This window comes from Malus sylvestris, chromosome 3 (genome assembly GCF_916048215.2).
Source record: "Malus sylvestris chromosome 3, drMalSylv7.2, whole genome shotgun sequence".
NCBI lineage: Eukaryota > Viridiplantae > Streptophyta > Magnoliopsida > Rosales > Rosaceae > Malus > Malus sylvestris.
In genome coordinates, this window is record NC_062262.1 from 4,696,954 (window position 1) to 4,722,853 (window position 25,900).

A 25,900-nucleotide genomic window follows, 5' to 3' on the forward strand; every position below is an offset into this window, starting at 1 on the left:
CCATACCCTTTCCTCTCTCTCAATTGATCTCCATGCCAAGGATGTTCTTTGCTTCACCAAGATCTTTCATCTCACACTCTTTCTTCATTTTGACATTTCATAAAGTCATCAAATCTCAAATACAATTGTCTTGGAGTTAATTTAAGCCATGAAGATAGTTCTTCAAATTGCAGACCAAATTCTCTTTCCTCTTTACCTTATATCCATCTAGCTGAGACATGTATATCTCTTCATCTAAATCACTATGTAGAAAAGACGTCTTAACATCATGTTGGAGAAGCTCAAGTTCAAACTGTCACAAAAGTTAACACAACACAAACTGATGAGTACTAGAAGTGAAAAATATTTAATACCCTCTTGTTGTGCGTACCCTTTAGCAACTAATCTTGCTTTAAATCGTACATTATTTTCCCATCAACACTTTCCTTCTTGGTATATATCCTAGTTGCAACCAATAGCTCTCTTACGTACCGTTGTGCAATTGAGCTAACTCCCCACTTCTCTTTTTATTCACTCTCCATGGCTTCCTAGAATTTAGATGAAATTTGAACGGTGAGCATAGAAATAGAAAAGGCGATATAGTCACTGCACCTAGTTGGCTTGATTATATTCCTCATAAATCTGTTTTTTCAAATAGATTCTTTGAGACAAAGCTTGTTCTTCATCTTCTAGAGAATTCTCAAGTTCAACTTCATCATCAGCTTTTGCTTCTTCTTCACTTATAACGAGGAAAGTCGGAGTTTGATATGAGGGCTAGTGGAACAATTTCTAGAATCGTGACTGGTGTTATTTTGGCTTCCATTGTTCTTATGTACTTAAAGGAAAGAAAAAGGACATGGTGGGGGGAATATAAATTAGGGCAGTCGATGAAATTTATGGATCTCATATATAATAACTGAAGTATTATAGCTTAACAGGATTGAGCTACAATATTAGAACAGAAATAATTAAAATACCTGGAATGCTTTGTCCCTCCAGTGAAACACACTATCACGGGCTTCCATGCACTCAACAATATATTTCGGAAGTAATGGTTTCAAGAATGTGTGAACCTTGACTTTGTTACGCCTTCACATGCCAATAGGGCAGCAGCACAAGGCCATTTCCTTAAGTACTGGCAAGAGATAGCTTATCTGTAACTGAACAATAGCAACAACAAGAACTGAAACCCAGGTATTTATGGCCTCAAATACTGACGTCTTTCATTAAAGGAGACTTTTTGGATGTAGTGAGTAATAGCTCTCGTCGTTCATTATTCAAGAATTCTTGTATTTTAGGTATTTCATACTGTTTTGATATAAGATTTCAATTCTTCCATGTAGTGGTGGCACTGATTTTGATACGGAGCAGGACAAATGTGCTGACTATGAAATGCCGGAAATAGTCCCATTCTATCACCCTTCATTTTTATAAGCAAATGCAACGTCTCTCCTTGCATAATATGGATTCCAAAAGTAGCCCAGAACTTCTAGTTGCCGACATGCCCTAGCTACCAATGGCTGAAAAACACCAATGTTGAGACACACGGCATCCTCGAATTTCAAGTATCGTTACCTAACACTGAAAATGATATGAATAAAGAATTTGATGATGGTGGTGGAAAAAACGTATAGTCTTCACCTTCAGAACCAGCCCCTCTTTCACGGTTGTTTCACAACCTCTTACATCTGCAAACTTCGATTTGAAATCCCGGATAACAAGCACTTCCGCAAGCAATTTTTTTCAATGTAGGCATCTGATATTCCTAAGGATCTAATTAAGGGAAGAAAATAGGAGAAGAAAGGAAGATTACTGTCAGAAGAAAAATTTATGACAGTTGCATAAAATTTGACGTAGCAATATTGTTGTACAGCGACTGAGTTCATCTGCAAACAAAATATCCTTTCCTGCTTTAGCTTCAGAAAGTCACAAATAAACTTTTTTGTTTAATATCTGTTTCTATATGAAACCTTTTGATTACTACTAACACATTTCTGCACAATAGTAGATCATCGACGCCGTATCAATCATGATATTTCTGAACATCATATATGCATGGATTTGCATGTATCTCATGAAGTGACTCAGATATAGAAAACGCTAAGAGAATGATATAAATATATATAGTACGTGATCATAGACCGAGCTATTGGACTAGAAAAAACATAGAGAAGTGAAGAGTATATAATTCTCCTGCATTTGTTAAATTGTGAGAGAGGAGATACAACGCTATATATCATCATCATCATCACACACACAAAGATTAACTATATATATAATTTATCAACCCAGCTAATGACTTTACTGCATGCCAGCAGCCAATTGCGGTGAGCGCTACATTGATTGTGTAGACAGAGAGGTTTGAAGAGCCGTACCACATGTAAGTGATGTGAAACGATCGATGATTGTTATTATCCTTAACGAAGTGAATGCTTGGAAATGTGAGATCAATAATATGTATTTTGAAATCCGATCTGAAGCATCCCCGTTCTTAAGTAGAGAAAGATATCACGAGTCACATACGGACACATTTTGATCAGATGTCATTTAGTCGTGTTAGTAATTTCTATTATATAGTGTTTTCAAAGTGCAATGAAAATAGCCACTTAGTACTAGTACGGTCTAATGGTATTTCTCTTCACTTGTAAGTGAGATGTCTTAGGTTCGATTCTCGTCAAAGACGATTTCGAACCATATTATTGCTAGATCATCGCGAGGCTTAACCCACTCCCCACCTCCCTTGGTATAAATAATATCGTTTGTTAAAAAAAAAAAGTGCAATGAAAATAAGTTAAAAACTGCTGGAAATTCTGCAGTGGGAATTTTACAAGCCCATGGATATACTGTCCTCAAATTTGTGTTTGTCCATGTTTTCTTTTAAATTTGATACTGAAAGGACCCTAAAAAAATTACCCTAAAGCAAGTGACCTTTTACCAAAGTGGTAGAAATGTGTTGAGTCAGTGCATGACGACGTAGGTTCAAACCTCATTCGTGACTAATTTAACAAAATCTATCGTTTGACCAAAAAAAAAAACCTATCCTAAAATGACAAGAGACTGGAATCAAAATTACCCACAAAAAAAATGTGTATCAATTCGCTGATGCATGGTAAGTAGATAGAATAATTTAATTAGGGACCGAAACCAAAATGATCATAAAAAATGTGTATCAATTGGCCGATGTAGGGTAATTTATTGTTTTAAAACCGTCGTTGCCCCTTAGTACAGTAGGGTGACGATTTCTTGTCTCTATATTTTGACAACTTACTCTTAGAAAAAAAAAAAAAACTCTCAATATTTAGTTGAGTCAAACTTGTTAAGAATAAATCTCACATTAAAAGGAAGATAGACTTTATATGGACTTATAAGTAAGTTCGGTTATTTCCTATATTGCCAATTGGTTTTATGATGAAACCTCAACTTATTCATGGTATCAAAACAATTTGTCCCACGTGTGAAGTCAAACGGCCACATGGGCTCCACGTCACCCCGTTATGTTGTCCACGTGTTATGCTTAAAATTCGACATATGTGAGGGAGCATGTTAAGAATGAATCTCACAATAATTGGAAGAGGGACCTTGTATGGACTTATAAATAAGTTAGACTATTCCCTATATTGCCAATTGGTTTTACGATAAAATCTTAAATTTTTCAAAACTTTGCTACGCACAAATAAGTATGTGGAGGATTAAGAGAAAGATAAGGAATATAAAAGAACCATTTTCAACTTGTATACGAACATGCATACACTAGTAGAAATTGAGCGTTGCATGACTTTCATATGGGCCATTGTAGTGTCACGGGTACGCTATGATTATTGGCCTCATGTGTCTCGGGCTGCATTATATATGATTCTTCGCTACTTGAATCTGGGAAAATTTAAAGATATATAGTAAGGAAAAAAAGGAGGGAATATCAGTGGAATTATTGCTATCATAAATTTTGTAAACCGTCTGTGGTACCAACCATTCTAATCAGATTATTAGTTGAAGTTTCTAAACCAGTCAGTAAAATTAACATATTCCCTTCTGCTACTATCAGTAAATTTGGTCAGTTTTGACACATTGTGGGTGTATCTGTGAAGCTTTAATTAATACTTGAGCTAGACAATGTGTTCTGTTGAAGTGAATCCAAGGGTTTAGATTGTTTGGCAACATGGCCTAGTGGAGTTTGGTTACATTAATAGGACGACTACCTGTGAATCTTGATTTAATTATTGCATTAGTTGTGTGGACAATCTGTATGATATGCGTTGGCCTTCTTCTCTGGTTTACACTGACTTAGGAGTTGCTTGAGGGCGCGGAGTAGAATATAATAAGTTATACTTGATTAAAAAACAATTATATTAAATTTGATGAATGGTGAGTCAATGAACCTAGTATACATTTAGTTCATCATTTCATTCTCCCATATGTTTCACGAGCCACAATAATGTGAATGAGTGGATTTGTTATCATGATTTTGAAGAAAATGATTATCGTTTTTCTCTTTTCGGTTCGCCATAAATTAAATCAGCTCTCCCAGACAATTGTTTCTTGGCGCACGATGAATGTACTTACCAGTTTAATTCCACACCACATAAAGAAAAGAAACATATGGGAGCTGCGTGTATATTTTTCGTTGTATCCAAGAAATGTGCGGTTCCTGCTCATTTTCGTAGCAGTGAACAATATTTAATCACATCCATACCCATGAAACATATGGGAACCGACCGAAAATCAAAGCAAACATATGGGGAGCAGAAGAGGAAAAATGTGAAACATATGGGAAGCATATTTTTGCAGCACGTAGTTGCATGCATAACATGTATGAAAGCATGCTGGCCATGCACGAACAACACGTAGCAGCAGTTTCTGAACATGAAAACAAATTTTATTCAATTTCTGAAATATGGAAAGGTAGTTGGATAGTATTTTACAAGGCAGGAACTGCAGCCGGGCACTTGGCATATCCATCTGCAGCTAGGAGACGGAGGAGAACGAAGAAGATGGGACAGAAACAAATTATCATACCAATCATACCCTTTTTATATTGTATTAAAAAATAAAAATATTCAAGGGATATAATTGATTTTTTCTCGTAAAATATACAAAGAGTCTTAGTATAATACAATAATATACCAGAAGAGTCTATAAAACCTATTTAAACATGTGTTAGTGGAAATCATTGCCGTGTTAATTACAAGTTACAAACAAAATACCAATAGGATTAGTCAGAAAAAAAAATAGCAATAGGATCAAGATAAAAAGTTGTGTGAAAGAAAGTGTCCACTGAAAGTACAAAAAAAAAAAACAAAAAAACAAAAGAGCCTTGTTATATTAACTTTTTTAATTCTTAACTTTAAACTTTTAAACTTTTATTATATTTATTTATTTTATAAGAGGCGGATGATTGGCATCCCACATATATAACTTTTTTTATTTAAGAAACCAATACAAAAGTGTATCTTATGCTTACAAAGCGGCTCTCCTTAAAATATATCTTACTAGTGTTTTCTTTTTAATAGTTTATTTAAATTTATAGTTCAATTGGTTCATAGCGCTGTCTGGAATCTTAAGTTTAAATCTCTGATGTATCAAAAGGAAAAAGTGCAAATATTCAGTTCAATATAAATATTTGGCTCAGATGATTTAAGTGGATGCACGAGAAGGTTCTCATTTAAGAGAATTACTTGAATTTTCATAGTACGGTAATATTTGTTGAAAGAAAAGAACGAAAATCATTAGATTCCTTTAGTTTTCTTTTGTTGGACAAAATATTAGAATATAACTAGCTAATGCATTGATTTTTTTTTTTTTTAAAGAAAGGCAACTGGTGGCAAGTCTTAGTTATCCACCATTTTCAAGTCCCGAGAGGCTATGAGAAATTTCACCTTACCTCTGGCCACAGTTAAGCAGATCCACCAGTTTGAAGTATCGAACCCAGGACCTCCCACAACTAATGCATTGATTAGAAATTCCTAAATGTTAAGAAAATCTCACATAGAATGATGAAATTTAGTGTAAATGTTAGAAGGATATTGAATCTTTCCACAAATTGCTAACTAATCTTGAATTGGTTGCTCACTAGCTAGCTAACCCTAATGTCTGACAAAATTCACCCACATTTTTCTGTCTTTGGTTTTGTGGCGGATCGAATTTCAAACAGCCAAAGAATAACACAACACACAAGGGACAGCCGGTCGGTTCGGTCTTACCCAATAACACCGATTTGCAAACCACCAATAGAAAAACGTATGGGGTTACCACCCATATTTTAGATTAGGTAATGTTAATGTTAGAGATTAAATTTGTAAACTAAATTTGTAATAAATTTTTCATTGTGACGAGAACATGAGTGGTATACCACGTGTTATTATATAAGTGGTGGAAAATTTAATATTATTAATTTTTTAACACACATATCCCACTATTTAAGAGGTCGCACTTGGTGCGATGACAAGTGCCTTCGCCCATGAGCGGTAGGTCTCGGGTTCGAGACTTGGGAGCAGCCTCTCCATAAATGGGGGAAAGGCTAGCCGACATTCACCTCTCCCAGACCCTGCGTAAAGCAGGAGCCTTGTGCACTGGGTACGACCTTTTACATATCCCACTATTTATATAGTGACACATGGTATACGACTTCATATTTCGGCCACATTGAAAAATCTCTCCAAATTTACAAACTAAATGATGCATTACTAATAGAAATAAGTACGTTTATCAACGCTTAAGTAATAATTTCATCATCAACTTTCATGTTATTTAGTTAACCAAATTATGTTTACAAATTTAGTCTCTCTGTCATTACCCAATATACCTTTTTAGATTTCACGTGTTTTTGTTTCCTCTAACAATTTCTCCATGCCTATATATATTTATAGGCTCCGCGAGCTTTTAAAATCACTACACTACCATCAACTCCTACCTCCCCAAAAGAAAGAAAAAAAAAACAAGGACGTCTAAACCCTTTCCAAGGGCAGTGATGGAAGCCAACGTTGGCTTTCTCTCATTGTGCTTGCTATTCACCGTCATTCGTTTTCTTGTCAAACGTTTTTGGTATCAAAGCGATATTAAAAACGATAGCAAAGAATTCAAGCAAAAGTATCCACTTCCTCCCACTCCCAAATGCCTAAAACCATGGCCTATTGTCGGCAACATCCCCGAATTGCTGGCTAACAAGCCCACATTCCGGTGGATACACAAGATGATGGGCGAAATGAATACTGAAATTGCATGCATCCGTCTTGGGAACACGAATGTGATTCCCATCACTTGTCCTGAACTCAGCCGTGAAATCTTAAAGAAGCAAGATGCAATCTTCGCGTCGCGTCCGGTTAGCATTTCCACTTTTCGTATCACCAAGGGGTACAAAACTGCGGTTATGGTGCCCTTTGGAGAACAATGGAAGAAAATGAGGAAGGTCATCACGAGTGAATTGCTTTCTCCAATGAGGCACAAGTGGCTCACTGACAAAAGGGTTGAAGAGGCCGATCACATCGTCAAGTATGTGTACAACCAGTGCAACAACAATGAAGGAGGTGGCATTGTAAATTTGAGACTTGCCACTCAACATTATTGTGCAAATGTGATTAAGAAAATGGTTCTCAACAAGAGGTACTTTGGGGAGGAAATGGAGGATGGTGGGCCTGGTTTGGAGGAACAAAAGTATTTAGAAAATGTATTTACAATGCTTAACTACATCTATTCATTTTCTCCATCGGATTACATCCCATGCTTGAGAGGGCTTGATTTGGATGGCCATGAGAAGATTATCAAGGATGCCATAAAAAATACAAGGAAACACCAAGACCCATTAATTGAAGAGAGGTTTCGTCAATATCAGAAACTTGGCGGTAACAAGGAATCACAAGACTTGCTTGACATTCTTATTTCTCTGAAAGACAAGAATGGTGAACCCTTGCTTTCATTAGAAGAAATCAAAGCTCAAGTAAATGTAAGTCTCTCTCTGTGTTTTTACATGTGATTTAGGTATATATCATGCACAAATGCAAAAGTATGGTGTTATTGAGACATACAAAATTAATACATTCTCAGCAAAGTAAAATTCACATATTTTTAATAGCAGGATCATCACAATTAATAATATATTAACAAGTGTTTTATTTTTGCGTGTTCAAATAATTTTATTGGTTTACATATATATTAAGAGTTGATGCGAAGGAATCTCGATAATATTGACAACTGTAAGAAGAGCAAAAAAAATTAGGGTTTTGAGCAAATTTTATTTGGACATGCAAATAATTCTTCCCGTTCTTTAAAAATTTATTTATGAACAAACCGAGTCACGTGACATTTAGGGCAATTTCGTACCAATATTTTAGACCTAGTACCAATAAGTCGCATCAATAGTTTGTACAATTTCCTTTTTCAAAGATATCCAAATATTCTAAGGAACTTTAACGAAAATCATCTGGTACTGTTCATTTTAACGAAAAACCATATTTTTACACTAAAAAGTCAATCCTGGTACTATTCACTTTACCCTTTATTTTTTCCTTATTATTAAAACTCAAAGTTTTCAAACCATTTTCATTAGTTTTCCTAATATTCTAAGGATCCCGGTTATGCAAAAGATCATCCGAAGAGTATCCTCTTCGGAGGATCTTAAAGATTTTCATATCTTAGTCGTTCATCGTATATTGTGCGGTCATTTTTCATCATTTTTGTTTTTAATTTTAAATTAAAAAAAATCTAATGATTTCTGACCGTACAATATACGATAAATGGTTAAGATGTGAAGATTCCTATGATCCCCACAATTTAGATCCAGATGGAATCCAAATACAAAATCATCTCCTCATTGTCATACTTTTTGACCGTGCTAGTAACTGAAAGCAACTGCATTATCTACTAATTGATCAAGAAATTAACGTGTATATTTGTTGTGTGGATATAGGAACTAATAATGGCAGCAGTGGATAATCCCTCAAATGCTGCTGAATGGGCAATTGCAGAGATGATAAATCAACCCGAACTCTTTGAGAAAGCAACACAAGAACTTGATGCTGTGGTGGGAAGGAACAGACAAGTTCAAGAGTCGGATTTGTCGCAGCTCAACTTCGTAAAGGCCTGCGCCAGAGAAGCCTTCCGCCTCCACCCAGTGGCACCGTTCAATGTGCCCCACGTATCCATGGCCGACACCACCGTCGGAGATTACTTCATCCCCAAGGGTAGCCACGTGATTCTCAGCCGAATCGGACTTGGCCGTAACCCTAAAGTTTGGGACGAGCCTTTCCAGTTCAAGCCCGAGCGGCACCTCAAGGACGACGGGTCCGGGGTGGTGCTCACCGAATCGGAGTTGCGGTTCATTTCGTTCAGCACGGGGATGCGAGGTTGCGTAGCGAGTACACTCGGCACTGCCATGACCGTCATGCTGTTTGCTAGGCTTCTTCACGGGTTTACATGGCACGTGCCACCCACTGAGTCGAGGATCGAACTCACCGAGTCAAATAACGATCTCTTACTCGCGAAGCCACTGCTTGCATACGCAAAGCCACGTTTGCCTGCTCATGTTTACCAAACAAAATGAGTTGAATTGGGTCAAGAGATTCTGTCTTCCTTCGGCTGCAAGATATTTTTTTTTTCCTAAATTCGGCATGCATGATTTGATTAGGCTTAAATAAGTGGAAGAAATCTTATAACATCTTGTATTAAACTAAATAATGTTATATAATGTTCAATATATGTAATGAGGGAGTTTGCACAATTACCCACCTAAGTACTTATAGGGGTGTGCATATTTACCGCTCAGTTTTTCTTTTTCAAATGTGTCACATAGACTATTCTCCATGTAGTAATGTGGCATATTCCTCTTTGTGTTAAAATTAGCCACGTGTGCATTTTTTAAAGGATATTATTATCCTTCTATCGTTGCCATAAAAAAGGATATTATATATGCTCCTTTCAACCTATCTTTCTCTCATAAAGTGTTCAAGAAAATCACCGAAGATGTTCCAAATTGTATGTTACCATTTCATAAATGTGGAGACGAGTTTAAGAGTTTGAAAGGCCTGCTGCCGTTTAGAGACTTCGATTAAGTTTGCTCGTCTCAACATATATAGCTGAGACCATGTTAAAGTCCAGCTTTTTTGAGTTCATACATGTTGAATTGATGCAACAGAGAGATGCATGGCTCTCAAAGAATAAGTGAGAAACAGAGAAAGTGAGAGATCGAGAGAAGTGAGGGGAGAGGTAATGCATATATGATCAACTGACACTTTATTTATAGATAAGCAAATTCTATCACTACCTCCGCAATAGATATCAAGACTCATATATCTACATTACCTATGCATATATTTTAGTAGTATTTTTCTTCATTTGTAAGTAAAAAGTCTTAGACTTGATTTTTGTCAAAGATGAATTCGGACCACATTATTATGGCTAGCTCATTGTGAGACTTAGTTCACTCTCTTACCCCCTTAGTATAGATAATATCATTTGTTTAACAATAAAACCTTAAAAAAATAAAAATCAATTTGTTCTACATAAATAACATTAATTAAAATAGGCATGTAAAACAAAATGACAAATGAGAACCATAGCTATTAATTATCCTCATCAGCTGACTATGGTAAGTTTTTAACATATATGGATGGTAAAAAAATGAATTGACTTTGCCTACAAGGATAATACTTGTGCTAGCTTCCCGGATGAGGGAATGAACATATCCCATTCTTTACGAATAACATATTTTCATCGTATAAACTTCATAATTCGAATCGTTCATATTTTTAATCTTCATTTAAAAATTATCTAAAAAAAATTATTCTAATTGGAGATTATTTAGTCATCCAAATGTATCAAATAAATGGATAATTCATCATGAATATATTACTTGGTACTTACAATGTCGGTTTGTTCTATACATTTGAATGACTAAACAATCTATGATTTAAATGATTTTTTATAGGGATAATCTTCAAATGAACATTAAGAAATTGAGTGGTTCCGATTAAAGATTAAGAAATGCGCATTCCTTATATATCCTTCCTAAGATATTCTTATGCTGTTTTATTTTTTTGTCCAATGATAAATTTGTTAGATTAAATGTTAGATTAAGGAGCTGACAGAGTTCGAATCCACACTGTGATGCAAGGGCAACACCCATCTCCACCGTTGTGGTAGAGGGCCACTTGCATTCTCAGGCTATCGGGTTGATATAAACTTTTTTATATATTGTTCTCCCACTACTCTAGAATTCAAATAAAGAAAGTAGAAGACGGGCGCAAAACCGGTGATGGATAGGTTGAAAACTACTAATTAAGTTTAATCAAGTTTAATCAAGTTTCTCTATTGAATCTTTTCCAAAAAAAATAACAAAGCAAAGTTATTTAATCTTGGGATACTTTGGATACGGTTCCTAATCTTTAACATTCTTTGACTAAAACCTTAATGGTATTCAAAGTTTGATCAAAGTCCCTTGACTTTGTACACCTCATTATAATACTATTAGAAACAGTTACAATAAAAAAATTCAAACATTTTGATTGAATAAATGGATAAAAACTATGTAAAAATAAGAAATAATAAATGGCAAAATAATGTATACATAGTTTTAAAAACATTGGTACATTTTACAAAAAAAAAAAAAAATTGGTACATTTCACATATAACAAAGTGGTACATTAATAAAGAAGAATGAGTACATTATAAATAAATTAGGGTACATATAAAAGATTAAAAAATTATGAGTATAGATGAATTTTAAAAAAATATAGACGCTAAAAGAAATTAATACGTGGGTACAAAATAAAACTAAAAAGAAAATACTACAAATTTAAAAAAAAATGTTGTAAATTAAAAGTGGGTACAAACTAAAAATATAAATATATGATACAAAGTTTAGGCATAAAACATAAATATACCATATGTAATTTTTCTATCATTGATTAAATATACAATGCCACGTGACGGTATATACATGGGTACAAACACAAATAAAGCTTTAAAAAATATGGGCACAAAAGAAACTAATATATGGGTACAAATTAAAAATGAAAAAAAAATTGGTACAAATTAAAAATAGTTACAAACTAAAAATAAAAATATATGATAAAAAATTTAGCCATAAATATAAATATACTAATTGTAACATTTTTAACACTAAAGGAATATATTTAAAAATAAAAATATTTTATTATTCAAATAATTAATGATGTTATTAATACTCAAGGACCTTGATCAAAAATTAAAAAATGAATAGGATTTTAATTAATGAAGTAGCAAAAACAAGGATGTGAATCTAATTTCTCCTTTATCCTTTCGTGCGTCAAAGTTGATTGAATATCTTCTAACTTTGAATTTTTTTTAACTGATATCGTTAATGCTGTCCACTTTTAAGTCCACGTGAAGTTGTCGGGCTGTAAAAAAAGCCATAAAAACCCAAGACAAAGTCAAAACACAGAGGAGACCTAGATGCCTAAGGTCCAAGGAGCTCAGAAATCAGAGCGCTCAAAGCCGACTTCCTGGCAAAAACGAACCGACCTGGGTATATGAAGGGCTTAGAAATCAAAGCGCTCAAAGGCCTGTGCCAGAGAAGCCTTCCGCCTCCACCCCGTGGCACCATTCAACGTCCCCAAGTATCCATAGGTGACACGACCATTGGAAATTGCTTCATCCCCAAGGGTAGCCACGTGATTCTCAACCGAGTCGGGCTCGGACGCAACCCTAAAGTTTGGGATGAGCCTCTCAGGGGCTGGGATGGTGCTTACTGAGTCGGAGTTGGGATTCATTTTGTTGATGCACAAAATCAGCGAGGACTTTGGTACAACAGAAAGTGTCAGGTTTGTGACCTTCGCTTGGTTGCTTCGATTACTTGTGAAGATAAGTACGTAAATGAATAGGGACAGGGAAGCAAACACAAGATGTACGTGGTTCACCCAGATCGGCTACGTCCACGGAGTAGAGGAGTTCTCATTAATTGTGAAGGGTTTACACAAATACATAAGTTCAAGCTCTCATTTTGTGAGTTCTAGTGAATAGTTTAGTACAAAATGACATTAGAGATTATTGTGGGAGAATGATCCCTATTTATAGAAGAGAGTTTCTAGTTTTGTTCTAATATTGACACGTGTCGTGTTGTGATTGGCTTCTGATGTTGACACGTGTCGCGTTGTGATTGGCTTCTGATGTCGACACGTGTCGCATTGTGATTGGCCTTCTGGTTGAAGGGAAACTCTTCTGGGTCCTTGACGGTATAACGTTGACCGGTGCTCAGTAGTTTCGGGATTAGTCAAGTATGGTACAAACAGTGCTCCCCTAAGTTCCCGAGTGAGGGAAGCTCATCGGTTGGGGACTTGCAAGATCCAAGCCGCTGAGTAATCACGAAACTTCTAAGTACCGAGGTGTGGTATCGTCTTCACTTGCCTTATCTTTCTCATAGGTAGATGTGGCATCTTCTCTGGAAGTACGCTTCCTCTATCCAGGGGTGGTATCTTTAACCGATGAAGATGCACAAGGTAATGTATCAATTTCACTTGAAGCTTACTTGTAGTTTCGAGCTTGGTCAAGTGCGATACAAACCCTATAGTAGGAGTCCCCCAAGTCGCCGAGCTAGGAGATCTGCCGAAAGAGGTGACAGACAAGGTAAGCAGTCAAACTTCCAAGCAAGCAACCCAGGATCAGAGGTTTGACTTCGGCTTCCGATTGATTGTTTTCCTTCTCCTTGTCTCTCATTCAACTGCCAGGATAAGGAGAAGCAAATGGATAAGAGATGATATGAGATACTTTTGCTTTTGAAGAAGTAACTTTCCACAGGCTTATTCTTGAACTGTGCTGGAGGGTTTTCTGGTTCCCTCTAGAGTATAAGGCCGACTCAAGAATTTGAAGGTCAAAACAAGTCCATCAAATCTAGAGTACGTTCGACCTTGATGATATAGGATACTTTTGCTGTTGACGGAATAGTGAATGTGGTATGGAAAGGTGTCGTGATATAGTGATCTGTTTCAGCTCATCGTTGACCCTTCTGCTTCAATCTTTTGCATGACAGAAGTGGTGTGCAACCTTTGCATTTAAATGGTCATTCAGAACATTCCTTCATAGTGACTCATCCACGCTTGGCAGCTTCAGTGTAAAGAGCCAATATCTGATCAACTGTCATGAGGTATTTGCCGGTGGAATTCGTGACCTTGACAGCAGTTGAGGATGAGTACTCGAGAGCAATGCTAAGTAAGCAACCAGGCAAAGGTTCCAGGCAGTCAGTTCCAGATTGGAGGTTTGATTTCAGGTTCAGACTGACTGCTCTCTTTCTCCTTGTCCTGCAGGTGTGGACAAGGACAAAGACAAAGACAGGGAGAAAGCATGATATGGGATACTCTTGCTTTCGACCCTGATGATATGAGATACTCTTGTTCTTGGTGTAGCTTATTTGCTGAGGTATTATCGAGGGGAAATAAAGCTGAGTATTTCGAGAGGTTATGTTGAGGGTGCCTTATCGAATGCGAGAAAGGGTTGAGCATTTTTGCAGGTTTGCCTGTCCGTTGAGGAGGGAGGTCGATGTATATAGGGATTTCCCAATAACAAGTAGTAATGCTATTCCTTTACCCTTCTTGGTCACAGCAATGTAGTGGGAGCTGTCAGCTTCACGTGTTTTAACTTTGTCAGAGCACTTTGAAAAAGTGGTATGTGGTATCTGGAAAGCTGATGTTACGTGTGAAGATTACAGACAAGCTTTATCTAAGGAAATCTGGCTCTCGAAGTTCTGAGAGTTGTGCCTCTTCGGTTTTCGAACAAGCAATCCCGAGGATCTGACTCTCGAGATTCGGAAAGCGGTGCTACTTCGGTTTTTGAGAAAGTAATTATGTTGGGAGTCTTTTCTCGAATGTGAGTAAAGGTTGGACGTTCTTGCCAACCTGTCTTGCCGCAAAACACGGAGGTCGACACACATAGGGACTTTCCAGTTGTCAAGCAGTGGTGCTGTTCCTTTACCCTTGTGGGTAATAGTAGGGTAGCTGGAACTTCGAAATTCTCGTGCCTAAACTTTGTCAGAGATCTTTGACAAAGTTATATGTGGTACCCGAGGAGTTGATGGTGCATGTGGAGAACGGTGATTGAACAGTAAGATTCACGTGCTTTCTACTTCACCAGAAATCTTCGACAAATTGCCCGTAATTTCCGCAAAGCTGAGTGTGCATGTGACAGGTGCTGACGAGGCTGAAAAAGTAGGTGCTTCTTCGATTTCTGAGATCGGCCCTCGTGGTCTCTGAGCAGCCCAGCTTTTGAGAAAGCAAACGCCTCTTCGATTTCTGAAGCTCCGTCGAGTGCAGATTTTTATAGAGGCTGGCATTAAGTTCCACAGCACACTTGAATCTCTACCAGTAGAAGCTCCCTTCTTGCACTTCTAAGATCTTGATTTGTCTGACCTTTTCCCTCTTCAACACATTTGAAAATGTCTGGACCCTCCGACCGTCGTTTTAACTTGAACCTTGGAGAAGAGACAGCCACGCTTTCTCCAGACAACATATGGCGCCCATCATTCATATCCCCTACTGGTCCTCTTACCGTTGGGGATTCTATGATGAAGAATGATATGACCGCTGCAGTGGTGGCCAGGAACCCTTCTCACTTCCAAAGATAACAGACTACTTTCCAAACGGTCTGATGAGTTGGCTGTTAAGGACTCTCTGGCTCTTAGTGTTCAGTGTGCAGGTTCTGTGTCTAATATGGCCCAACGCCTATTTGCTAGAACCCGCCAAGTTGAATCATTGGCTGCTGAAGTGATGAGTCTCAAACAGGAGATTAGAGGGCTCAAGCATGAGAATAAACAGTTGCACCGGCTCGCCCATGACTATGCTACAAACATGAAGAGGAAGCTTGAACAGATGAAGGAATCTGATGGTAAGGTTTTACTTGATCATCAGCGGTTTGTGGGTTTGTTCCAAAGGCATTTATTACCTTCGTCCTCTGGGGCTGTACCTAGTAATGAAGCTTCAAATGATGAACCTCCAATGCCTCCTCATTCTGGGGTTTTGTCAAGTACTGAGGCTCCGGATAACCACCCTCCGGTGCTTTCTCTTTCTGGGGCTCTACCGACTGCTGAGACTTCCCCTAAGCAACCTTTGTGAAGGCTCCCTTTTGTTTGTTTATTTTGACTCATGTATATGTACATATTTGTGGCTTATCGAAAATATTAATAAATAAGCTTTGCTTCATTTCAACATATTGTGTTAAATACACCAAAGCCTTCTTCAGAAAGTTCTTTGAATTTTTTCTTTTGTTGAAACCTGTATTGTTGAAGCTTTGTGAGTGAAGCGTGTAGTTTGAGGTAGTGTTCCCTTAATTTCCCGAGTGAGGAAAACTTCTCGGTTGGAGACTTGAAAAATCCAAGTCACTGAGTGGTTGTGAGACTGCCGAGTATCAAGGTGCAGTAGCATATGGTGGGAGTCCCCCAAGTCTTCAGGCGAAGAGAGTTGCCGAATGAGGTGTCTCGCTTGTTACTAATTTGTCAAAGTAACGAATCCTTGTTTCGATGTCACACATTCGTATATGCCTTATCTAAAAATATTTCCAACTTTTGTGTGTTTGATGCTGCATGCTATTGACTAGACAAGATCAAGTGCAATTAGTAGCTTTTCACTCTTTTTCATCTTTTCTTTGGTGGAATTGCTTTTCGTTTCCACTAATCAGCCTGAGTGGATGCAAGATAACACCATTCTCTATAGCTCAGATTGCAAAGTCGTCTTCATGAAAGTTGTTCCTTATCTTGTGAACTACAACATATCCAAATTTGAGATCCATCGGAGTAGTACAACTTCAGAAATTCAAGTATGATGAGTAACTGTTCATCAATTTTCTGTTAACCCGTCAGACTTGTTGTGAGCTTTGAAACTCCATTTTCTCTTGTTCAGATCAACATACTTTCTTCATCGAAGTTGTTCCTCATCATCTCTTCCATAACATATCAAAAATTCAGAACAAACTAACGGTTGAATATTTCCAGATCTTCGAAACACCGCAGCAGCTTTAAAGCTTGCAGAAATCTGACCGTCATGTTTGGAGCTTCAACACTCTAACTTCCGTCGCTCAAATAGAAAAATTTCCTTCGTGAAAGTTGTTCATCTGCTCAAGAACTATAAGATGTCCAAAATTCAGCTCCACTGGAATTAGCTTCGCACTATCTTGATGAAGAGTGTGTGAAGCTTTTATGTGTTGGTGTTGAAATTTGGTATTGTAGGTGAAGTTTTGGTGTTGAAGCTTGATAGGTGAAGCTTTGTGTTTGAAGCTTTATAGGTGAAGCTTTGGTGTTGAAGCTTTATAGGTGAAGCTTTGGGGTTGAAGCTTTATAGGTGAAGCTTTAGTGTTGAAGCTTTATAGGTGAAGCTTTTGTTGGCACCATAAATTGATTGTGCTTCGCACTATCTTGATGAACATAGTGCGAAGCTTTTGAGATTGATACTTGTCCTCCATTGATGAAGCTTTTGTTGGCACCATAAATTGATTGTGCTTCGCACTATCTTGATGAACATAGTGCGAAGCTTTTGAGATTGATACTTGTCCTCCATTGATGAAGCTTTTGTTGGCACCATAAATTGATTGTGCTTCGCACTATCTTGATGAACATAGTGCGAAGCTTTTGAGATTGATACTTGTCCTCCATTGATGAAGCTTTTGTTGGCACCATAAATTGATTGTGCTTCGCACTATCTTGATGAACATAGTGTGAAGCTTTTGAGATTGATATTTGTCCTCCATTGATGAAGCTTTTGTTGGCACCATAAATTGATTTTGCTTCACACTATCTTGATGAAGATAGTGCAAAGCTTTTGAGATTGATATTTGTCCTCCATTGATGAAGCTTTTGTTGAATTTCCCAATTTCCAATTTCCTCTTTTTTTTTTTTTTTTTTGTTTTTTGTTTTTTTTGTTTTTTTTGGGAAAACTAGAAATTTGAAAATGTGGGAGAGACAACGTATACAAATTTTTCTTCCATACTGTTAAGTGAGAGATTGTGATGCAAGCCACATCTTGTAGTAGTCGAAGGTTTGGATGAACCATATAAATTGAATTTGCTTCGAACAGTCTTGATCAAGAGCGTTTGAAGCTTTCTATGAGTTGTAGTGTTTGCATTGTTACAGAGGAGAAATGTCTGAAGCAGATGCAAGAGGGCTGAAGAGCTTGATCTTCGTATACCATGCATTGAAGCCATTGTTGGCTTGCAATAAGACTTTGTTGGTGACTATAGCTCTTGTTAGGCATAAGTGCTCCCCTAGTTGAGTTGTAAAACTTGATGGTTTTTGATTATTTGTGAATGCTAGGAGTTCACATGTACAAGTTGTACCACTCGTCTTCTGGTTAATGGAATGAATGGTAGGTTGCTTTCATCACTTGGTTGGTGGTACGAATGTGAATTCCTTAATCACCTTTCATCACATTTCATTACCTGGTTGGTGACATGAAGGAGAGTACGCGTTGTACATTTCATCACCTGGTTGGTGGCATGAAGGAAAGTACGCGTTGTACATTTCATCACCTGGTTGGTGGCATGAAAATGAGTTCCTTCTTCACCTGATTGGTGATAAGGGTGGCAAGTTTCCAAATATTAGAGTACGGGTTGTACATTTCATCACCTAGTTGGTGGTACGAAGGTGAGTTCCTTCATCACCTAGTTGGTGAGAATAAGGGCAAGGTGTCGAGGCACATTGTGGCAAATGTCGAATGACACAAAGTGTGTTGAACCCTTTCGAAGCACAGTTGGCTTATGTATGGATGTGTTGGAATGTATGATGTTTATGCATGAATGTGTTGGAATGTATGATGTTTATGTATGAATGTATTGGAATGTATGATGTTTATGTATGAATGTGTTGGAATGTATGATGTTTATGTATGAATGTGTTGGAATGTATGATGTAGATCCTTTGTATAGTCTTGTTGACACATACTTAGATTTTGTTTTATATTGGAAACATTTGCGTTGAAGCTTCAACACTTGAGTGTTTCATTGCTCAGAATGGAAAAGAGTTTAGGGCCGAGTTGGCTAAATCACCTCTTTATTGAATTCATACCAAATGGTCTTTGTTACATAGGATGCCGAACGGCTGTAGCTTAACACTTGTACAATGTGAGTCTATTTGTAATAGTACTTCAAGTGGTCAGCATTCCATGGATGGCCAAGGGTCTTGCCATCGGAGCTTCTGAGCTTGTAGGAGCCAGGGCGGCTGATGCCGACGATCTCGAACGGTCCGTCTCAGTTAGGACTGAGTGTTCCTTCACTTGGGACTCTATCACAGAGTAATCTTTTCTTCAGTACCCAATCTCCCACTTTGAAAGAGCAAGGTTTGACCCTTGAGTCGTAGTAGTTGGAGATGCGCTGCTTGTAGGCGACATTCCTCAGGTGAGCCTGATTTCTGTGTTCCTCGACTAAATCCAGGTTGAGGGTGAGTTGCTTGTCGTTCTCACTCTGTATGTAGTTCTGGATTCGGTATGTTGCTTGCTCAAGCTCAACTGGGACAACTGCTTATGTACCAAAAGCAAGTGAGAATGGAGTTTCTCCTGTGGAAGTCCGATATGAAGTGCGGTATGACCAAAGGACTTGGGGTACGAATTCTGGCCAACAACCTTTAGCTTTGTCCAAGCTAGTTTTCAGAGTGCGCTTGATTATTTTGTTAACGGCCTCGACTTGTCCGTTAGACTGGGGATGGGCTGGAGAGGCAAAACATAAGTTGATGTTGAACTTAGAGCATAACATCTTGAACTTCTTGTTGTCGAACTGCCGTCCATTGTCCGTGACTATCGCATTGGGAATGCCGAATCTGCAGAGGATATTCTTCCATACGAAGTCTTCTATTTTTCCCTCAGTAATGGTTGCCAAGGGTTCTACTTCAGCCCACTTTGTGAAGTAGTCAACTGCAACGATTGCATAGCGGACCTTGCCTTTCCCTGCAGGCATTGGGCCGATCAAATCAAGTCCCCATTGGGCGAAGGGCCAAGGGCTGATCATAGGAGTGAGCGGCTCGGGAGGGGAGTGAGGGATAGTTGCGTAGCGTTGACACTTATCACATGAGCAAGATATTCTGATGGCATCTTGGTGGAGTGTTGGCCAATAGTATCCTTGGCGAAAAGTCTTGTGTGCTAGGGATCGAGACCCAGCATGATCTCCGCAGACTCCTTCATGTATTTCCCGAAGGACAATTTCCGCCTCCGCAGGTGTAAGGCATCTTAGGTATGGCAGGGTGAAACCGCGCTTGTAGAGTTGGTCATTAATGATCAGGTAGCGGGCAGACTTGTATCGAATCTGCTTAGCTTGGACTTTGTCAATTGGGAGGGTGCCATGAGCAAGGAATTTATAAATTGGGGTGATCCAACTATCTTCTTGTTGTAAATTGCACACCTCCGCGACCATGGTGCTTGGTTCTGCCAACAATTCGACATGAATTTTTCTCCCAATCTTGTCTTCCACTGCCGAGGCGAGGCGAGCCAAAGCGTCTGCATGACTGTTTGCCGCTCGAGGAACTTGGGTGATCTGGTAGTGGAAGTGCTTGAGCAAAAGTCGCGTTTGCGCAAGATATGCTGCCATGAAGCTATCCTTAGCATCAAAGTTGTTTGTGACTTGGTTGACCACTAATTGGGAGTCACTGAAGATATCAATTCGTTTAACCCCAAGGTGTTTGGCCAAACGTAAGCCTGCTAGAAGGGCTTCGTATTCGGCCTCGTTGTTCGATGCCTTGAATTTGAAACGAATAGCGTATTCCATCGCCACTTTGTCGGGGGTAGTGAGGACTAATCCTGCTCCGCAGCCCTGTTGGTTGGATGAGCCATCAACATACAGACTCCATGCTGGGGTCGTTGATTCTACTTTCTGAGCTTCCGATGGTAATGAAGCTACTGCTTCAGGTGTAGAAGCAATGTCAACAGGATATGTGAAGTCGGCGATGAAATCTACTACTGCTTGACCTTTTTCGGCTGGTTTTGGTTGGTAGGAGATGTCAAACTCACCCAATGCTATCGCCCATTTGATCATTCGTCCAGACGTGTCAGGACTTTGGAGTATCTGTCGAATAGGGTGATTGGTAAGCACGATGATGGCGTGTGCTTGGAAATAAGGGCGAAGTTTCCGAGCAGACATGACCAATGCTAGAGCTAATTTCTCAATGTTGGAGTATCGTGTCTCCGCATCTTGTAGGGCTTTGCTAGCGTAGTAGACGGGCCGTTCGACACCACTGTCCATTCGAATAAGAACAGAACTGACTGCTGAAGCCGAAACCGATAGATAGATGATGAGAGTGTCACCAACTTCTGGTTTGGAGAGCAGAGGGGCTTTACTCATGTACTCTTTGAGGTTCCTGAATGCCTTGGCACATTCCTCCGTCCATGTAATGTACTTCTTATTCCTCTTGAGTGCTTTGAAGAAAGGAGCACATCTGTCTGTGGCCTTAGAGATGAATCTGGTTAAGGCTGCCACCTTGCCAGTAAGGCTTTGGATGTCTTTTGAAGTTATTGGCTCTTTCATGTCGAAGATTGCTTTGACCTTTTCAGGGTTAGCTTCAATGCCTCGTTGGCTAATCATGAAGCCTAAAAATTTACCAGAGCCCACGCCGAAGGCACATTTGTTGGGGTTCAACCTCATTCGATACCTCTTTAGAATGGTGAAAGTTTCAGATAGGTTGGTGATGTGTTGGTCAGCATGTTTGCTTTTGACTAGCATATCATCAACGTAAACTTCCATGCTCTTCCCAATTTGTTCGGCGAACATTGAATTGACCAGTCTCTGATAAGTTGCTCCTGCATTCTTTAGGCCGAAAGGCATGACTTTATAGCAATATAATCCCCTGTCAGTAGTGAAGGCCGTGTGTTCTTGGTCTGAGGGGTTCATGAGGATTTGGTTATATCCTGAATAAGCGTCCATGAAGCTCAAGAGCTCACACCCTGCCGTAGAGTCTATAAGTCTATCAATGAGAGGAAGGGGGAAACTATCCTTCGGGCATCCTTTGTTTAGGTCGGTGTAGTCGACACACATTCTCCACAAGACCTTTTGAAGCAGGAGACTTTCCTTGGTCGGATTTTTCTTAACAAGGACAACATTTGCTACCCATGTTGGGTAATTGACTTCACGGACGAAGCCTATGTCCTTGAGTTTTTCAACTTCTGCTTTCATCGCCTCGTATCGTTCAACATCATAAGATCTTCGCTTCTGTTTTACTGGTTTGGTCTTGGGATCAATACTCAAGTGGTGACAGATGATATCGGGAGAGATGCCCGGCATATCTTTATATGACCAAGCGAAGACCTCGGCGTTCTCTTGCAAAAAGGAGATCAGCGACAACCGAAGGGATGGTGACAAAGTGGTGCCAATCTTCACCATGCGGTCTGGATGGTCTTTGGAGATAGAGACCTTCTCTAACTCTTCAGCGGGTTGTGCTTGCTGGGTGAAGGAGTCATCTCGAGGGTCGTCGGGTTGACTGTTGTCATCCTGAAGACCCGAGTTGGATTCATCTGGACTGGTCTTTACGACTTGGTTATGTATAAAGAGAGTCTCCTTGGGGACAGGCAGGTGTTGTTGTTTGACTGAAGTGTTGTAACATGATCGAGCACTAAGTTGATCTCCCCTGATGTACCCATTGCCGAAAGGGGTTGGAAACTTCATCAACAACATATGTGTGGATACCATGGCCTTGAGATCATTGATGCCTGTGAACCCAAAGATGACATTGTATGCCGTCGGGCAGTTGACCACTAGGAAGTTAGTGGTAATAGTAGCTGTGTAAGGGCCTGTACCAATGGTGAAGGGTAAGTATATACTCCCTAAAGGTTGCACGATATCGCCAGAGAAGCTTATCAGAGGAGAAATCGAGCGATCGAGCAAGTGTTCAGCTACATTAAGTGCCTTGAAAGCTTCAGCAAACATGATATTGACTGAAGCATCTGTGTCTATCAGGATTCGTTTCAGATCAAAATTTGCTATATGAGCTTCCACGATCAGCGGGTCATTGTGAGGGTAGATGATACCTCTTTCTTCCTCAGGGTAGAAACATATTGGATCCCAGTTAGGCTTTTGATACTTGCCTCCTCTGATGTCTTCCACGTGAAACACTTGATGGCCAGGTCTCAAAGTTCGTTCACTGCTTTTCATGGCCCTATTGGAAGATTCAGACATGGGTGTGCCGCCGCTTATGGAATATATCACATTCACTTGGCGTTGGTTACGGTTATCCCTTGGAGGGTGAAGGAGAAACTGATCATTTTTTCCTTCACGTGCCAAAGCTTCAATATGGTCACGGAGGATAATGCACTTCTCACTATCATGGCCATTATACTCGTGGTAGCAGCAAAACATGCCCGTGTTCTTCGTGGACTTGTAATTTGGCTATCTTGGCTTTGGCTTTGGTATCAGGTGAGCTATACTGGGGTAGATGGCAGCACATGTAGCATTCAAAGAGGTGTATGTCTCATACCTCGGGGTAGGGCCTGTCTTGACACGTGATTGGCCCACTGCGTTGACTGCCTGGGGGCGGGCATTATTGTGACGATATCCTAAGTTATCGCGATAGTGCCCCTTATTCTTTTTATTAAAATGAGATTGGTGAGGATGGAAGTCCTTCCTTTTGCCCTGAGATTGATATGTCTGCTGACTTGGCGAAGCATTAAATGAGGCAGGGGGGTGTGCTGCTACCATTTGGAAGGTTGAGGTCTTTTCATTTGGTTGGATTTGGCCTCCACTCCCTACTTGCTGATAAGGGGTGACTGTAGGGGGTTTCCCTTGATATGTCCTTGCCTCGGCGGAGGCATGGTTGTAAGCTTGTGTCATCACCTCAGAGTAAGTCTTCCAAGTGTTGGCATTGATCATGTACTTGAAGAAACAGTCACGTAAGCCTGCCGTGAAAGCCTTGAGGGCGGTCTTGTCATCTGCCTCAGCGCAGCGAGAATACTCATGGCTGAAGCGGCCAGCGTACTTTCGTAATGACTCGTTCGGCTTCTGGCAAATAGTGTACAAGTCATCTGCGGAATGCAAGCGATCGGTCTGGAAGATGTGTTGAGAGACAAACAGCTTCCTCAACTCTTCAAATGAGTCTACTGTCTCAGGTGGAAGACGGCAATACCAGTTTAAAGCTCCGCCAGAGAGGGTGGAGGGGAAGAGAAGGCACCATTCTTCGTCGGTGTGTCCCCGGTATACCATGGTAGACTCAAAGAGGTTAAGGTGTTCAATCGGGTCTTCCCTTCCAGTATAGAGCTGTAAGTCAAGCTTCTGCTTTGTCTTCGCTTTGAGGGGAGTGTTGAGAATCCTTCTTGTGAGAGGGCCAGGCCTGGGTTGGTTCCAGTCAGGTATCTCGGCTTGACATTCAGCCTTCAGCTTGTTTACTTCCTCAAGGAGCTGCAGGACAAGGGGGTCCTGAACGGAGTCGTGCACCACCGAAGTTTTCTTCTTTAAGTCCCCATCGCCTCTTGGAAGTAGGAAAGTTTGATCAAGATAGCGTGATCTTTCTCTGGACTCGCCACACTGACTTCTAGAGTGAGTATGTCGGAATGTTTCCGAGTCCCCAGTACCTTCATATTCTTCTGGGACTTGTTGCCTATTCTCTAGATTGGCGGCTGGCCTGGGTCGTGGAAGAGGACCGAGTCTTTCAGAAACCCTTGGGTCATTGATCTTCGAGCTTATGTGGATGGGATTCTCTCGACGTTGCTTTAGGAAGTCTCGACAATCGCGATAGACAGCTTTTGATCCTTCCACTCCCTCTGTGAGAATGTGTTTTCCTCTACTTCTCCTGCTTCGGGTTGAAGCAGCTGGGTTGAGAGAAGTCTCATGTTGATTATCACATTGATGTGTAGCTCGATCCCTATCAGGGATGTCCGTGTCGGATATCGGCGACCCTCCGTGTTGGGGGGCATTCAGTTGATTGTTGACCTCAACAGGGGCGACGAGCTTATGTGTTTGAGCCTGCCTAGCCTCGTGAAGCATCTCGAAAAGTTTTTCATATTGTTCCTGGAGGACTTAATTCTTCATCGCTATCTTGTTGTTCTGAACCTCTAGCTCATCGACTTTAGCTTGAAGAGTAACTCTATTTCCTTCCTGCTTTCGTTGCTTCATACTAGGTCCAGCGGGGGTGTCATTCTGTGTGCTGTGGCTTCTTTCGCTCCCCATATCGGAGAGAGATGCTTGGCCAAAAGAGAGTGTACGAGCGGTGGAAACCAGCTTGACAAAGCTAAAGAGAGTGGGAATAAATGTCGTTTCCCACAGACGGCGCCAAATGTTGATGCACAAAATCAGCGAAGACTTTGGTACAACAGAAAGTGTCAGGTTTGTGACCTTCGCTTGGTTACTTCGATCACTTGTGAAGATAAGTACGTAAATGAATAGGGACAGGGAAGCAAACACAAGATGTACGTGGTTCACCCAGATCGGCTACGTCCACGGAGTAGAGGAGTTCTCATTAATTGTGAAGGGTTTACACAAATACATAGGTTCAAGCTCTCATTTTGTGAGTTCTAGTGAATAGTTTAGTACAAAATGACATTAGAGATTATTGTGGGAGAATGATCCCTATTTATAGAAGAGAGTTTCTAGTTTTGTTCTAATATTGACACGTGTCGTGTTGTGATTGGCTTCTGATGTTGACTCGTGTCGCGCTGTGATTGGCTTCTGATGTCGACACGTGTCGCATTGTGATTGGCCTTCTGGTTGAAGGGAAACTCTTCTGGGTCCTTGACGGTATAACGTTGACCGGTGCTCAGTAGTTTCGGGATTAGTCAAGTATGGTACAAACACATTTCATTCGGGAATGCGAGGCTAACGAGTGGACTTGGCACTGCCATGACCGTCATGCTGCTTGCTAGGCTTCTTCATGGGTTAACTTGGAACGTGCCTGCACCTACTAAATCAAGCATTGAGCTACCGAGCCACAGAACGACCTCTTACTTGAGAGATTTTTCAGTGTGATCAGTACACGGGGTGGTATACCACGTATCATTATACAAATTGTGAGATA

General features: G+C 39.8%; 1 protein-coding gene across 2 annotated transcripts in view; it reads left to right on the forward strand.

Annotated features, from left to right (window-relative positions):
• Positions 1-6,873: 6,873 nt before the first annotated feature.
• The window catches only part of LOC126614296 (phenylalanine N-monooxygenase CYP79D16-like), a 31,076-nt gene continuing 12,049 nt past the window's right edge, over positions 6,874-25,900 (forward strand). Inside the window, exons 1-2 of one of the 2 annotated variants that reach the window (XM_050281883.1) lie at positions 6,874-7,915; positions 8,879-9,891. In XM_050281883.1, the coding sequence (XP_050137840.1) occupies positions 6,944-7,915; positions 8,879-9,511 (1,605 nt within the window). In that variant the 5' untranslated portion in view covers positions 6,874-6,943 and the 3' untranslated portion in view covers positions 9,512-9,891. Of the gene's footprint in view, positions 7,916-8,878; positions 9,892-25,900 lie in introns of those variants that run through there. The other variant, XM_050281882.1, reaches the window with a different exon arrangement.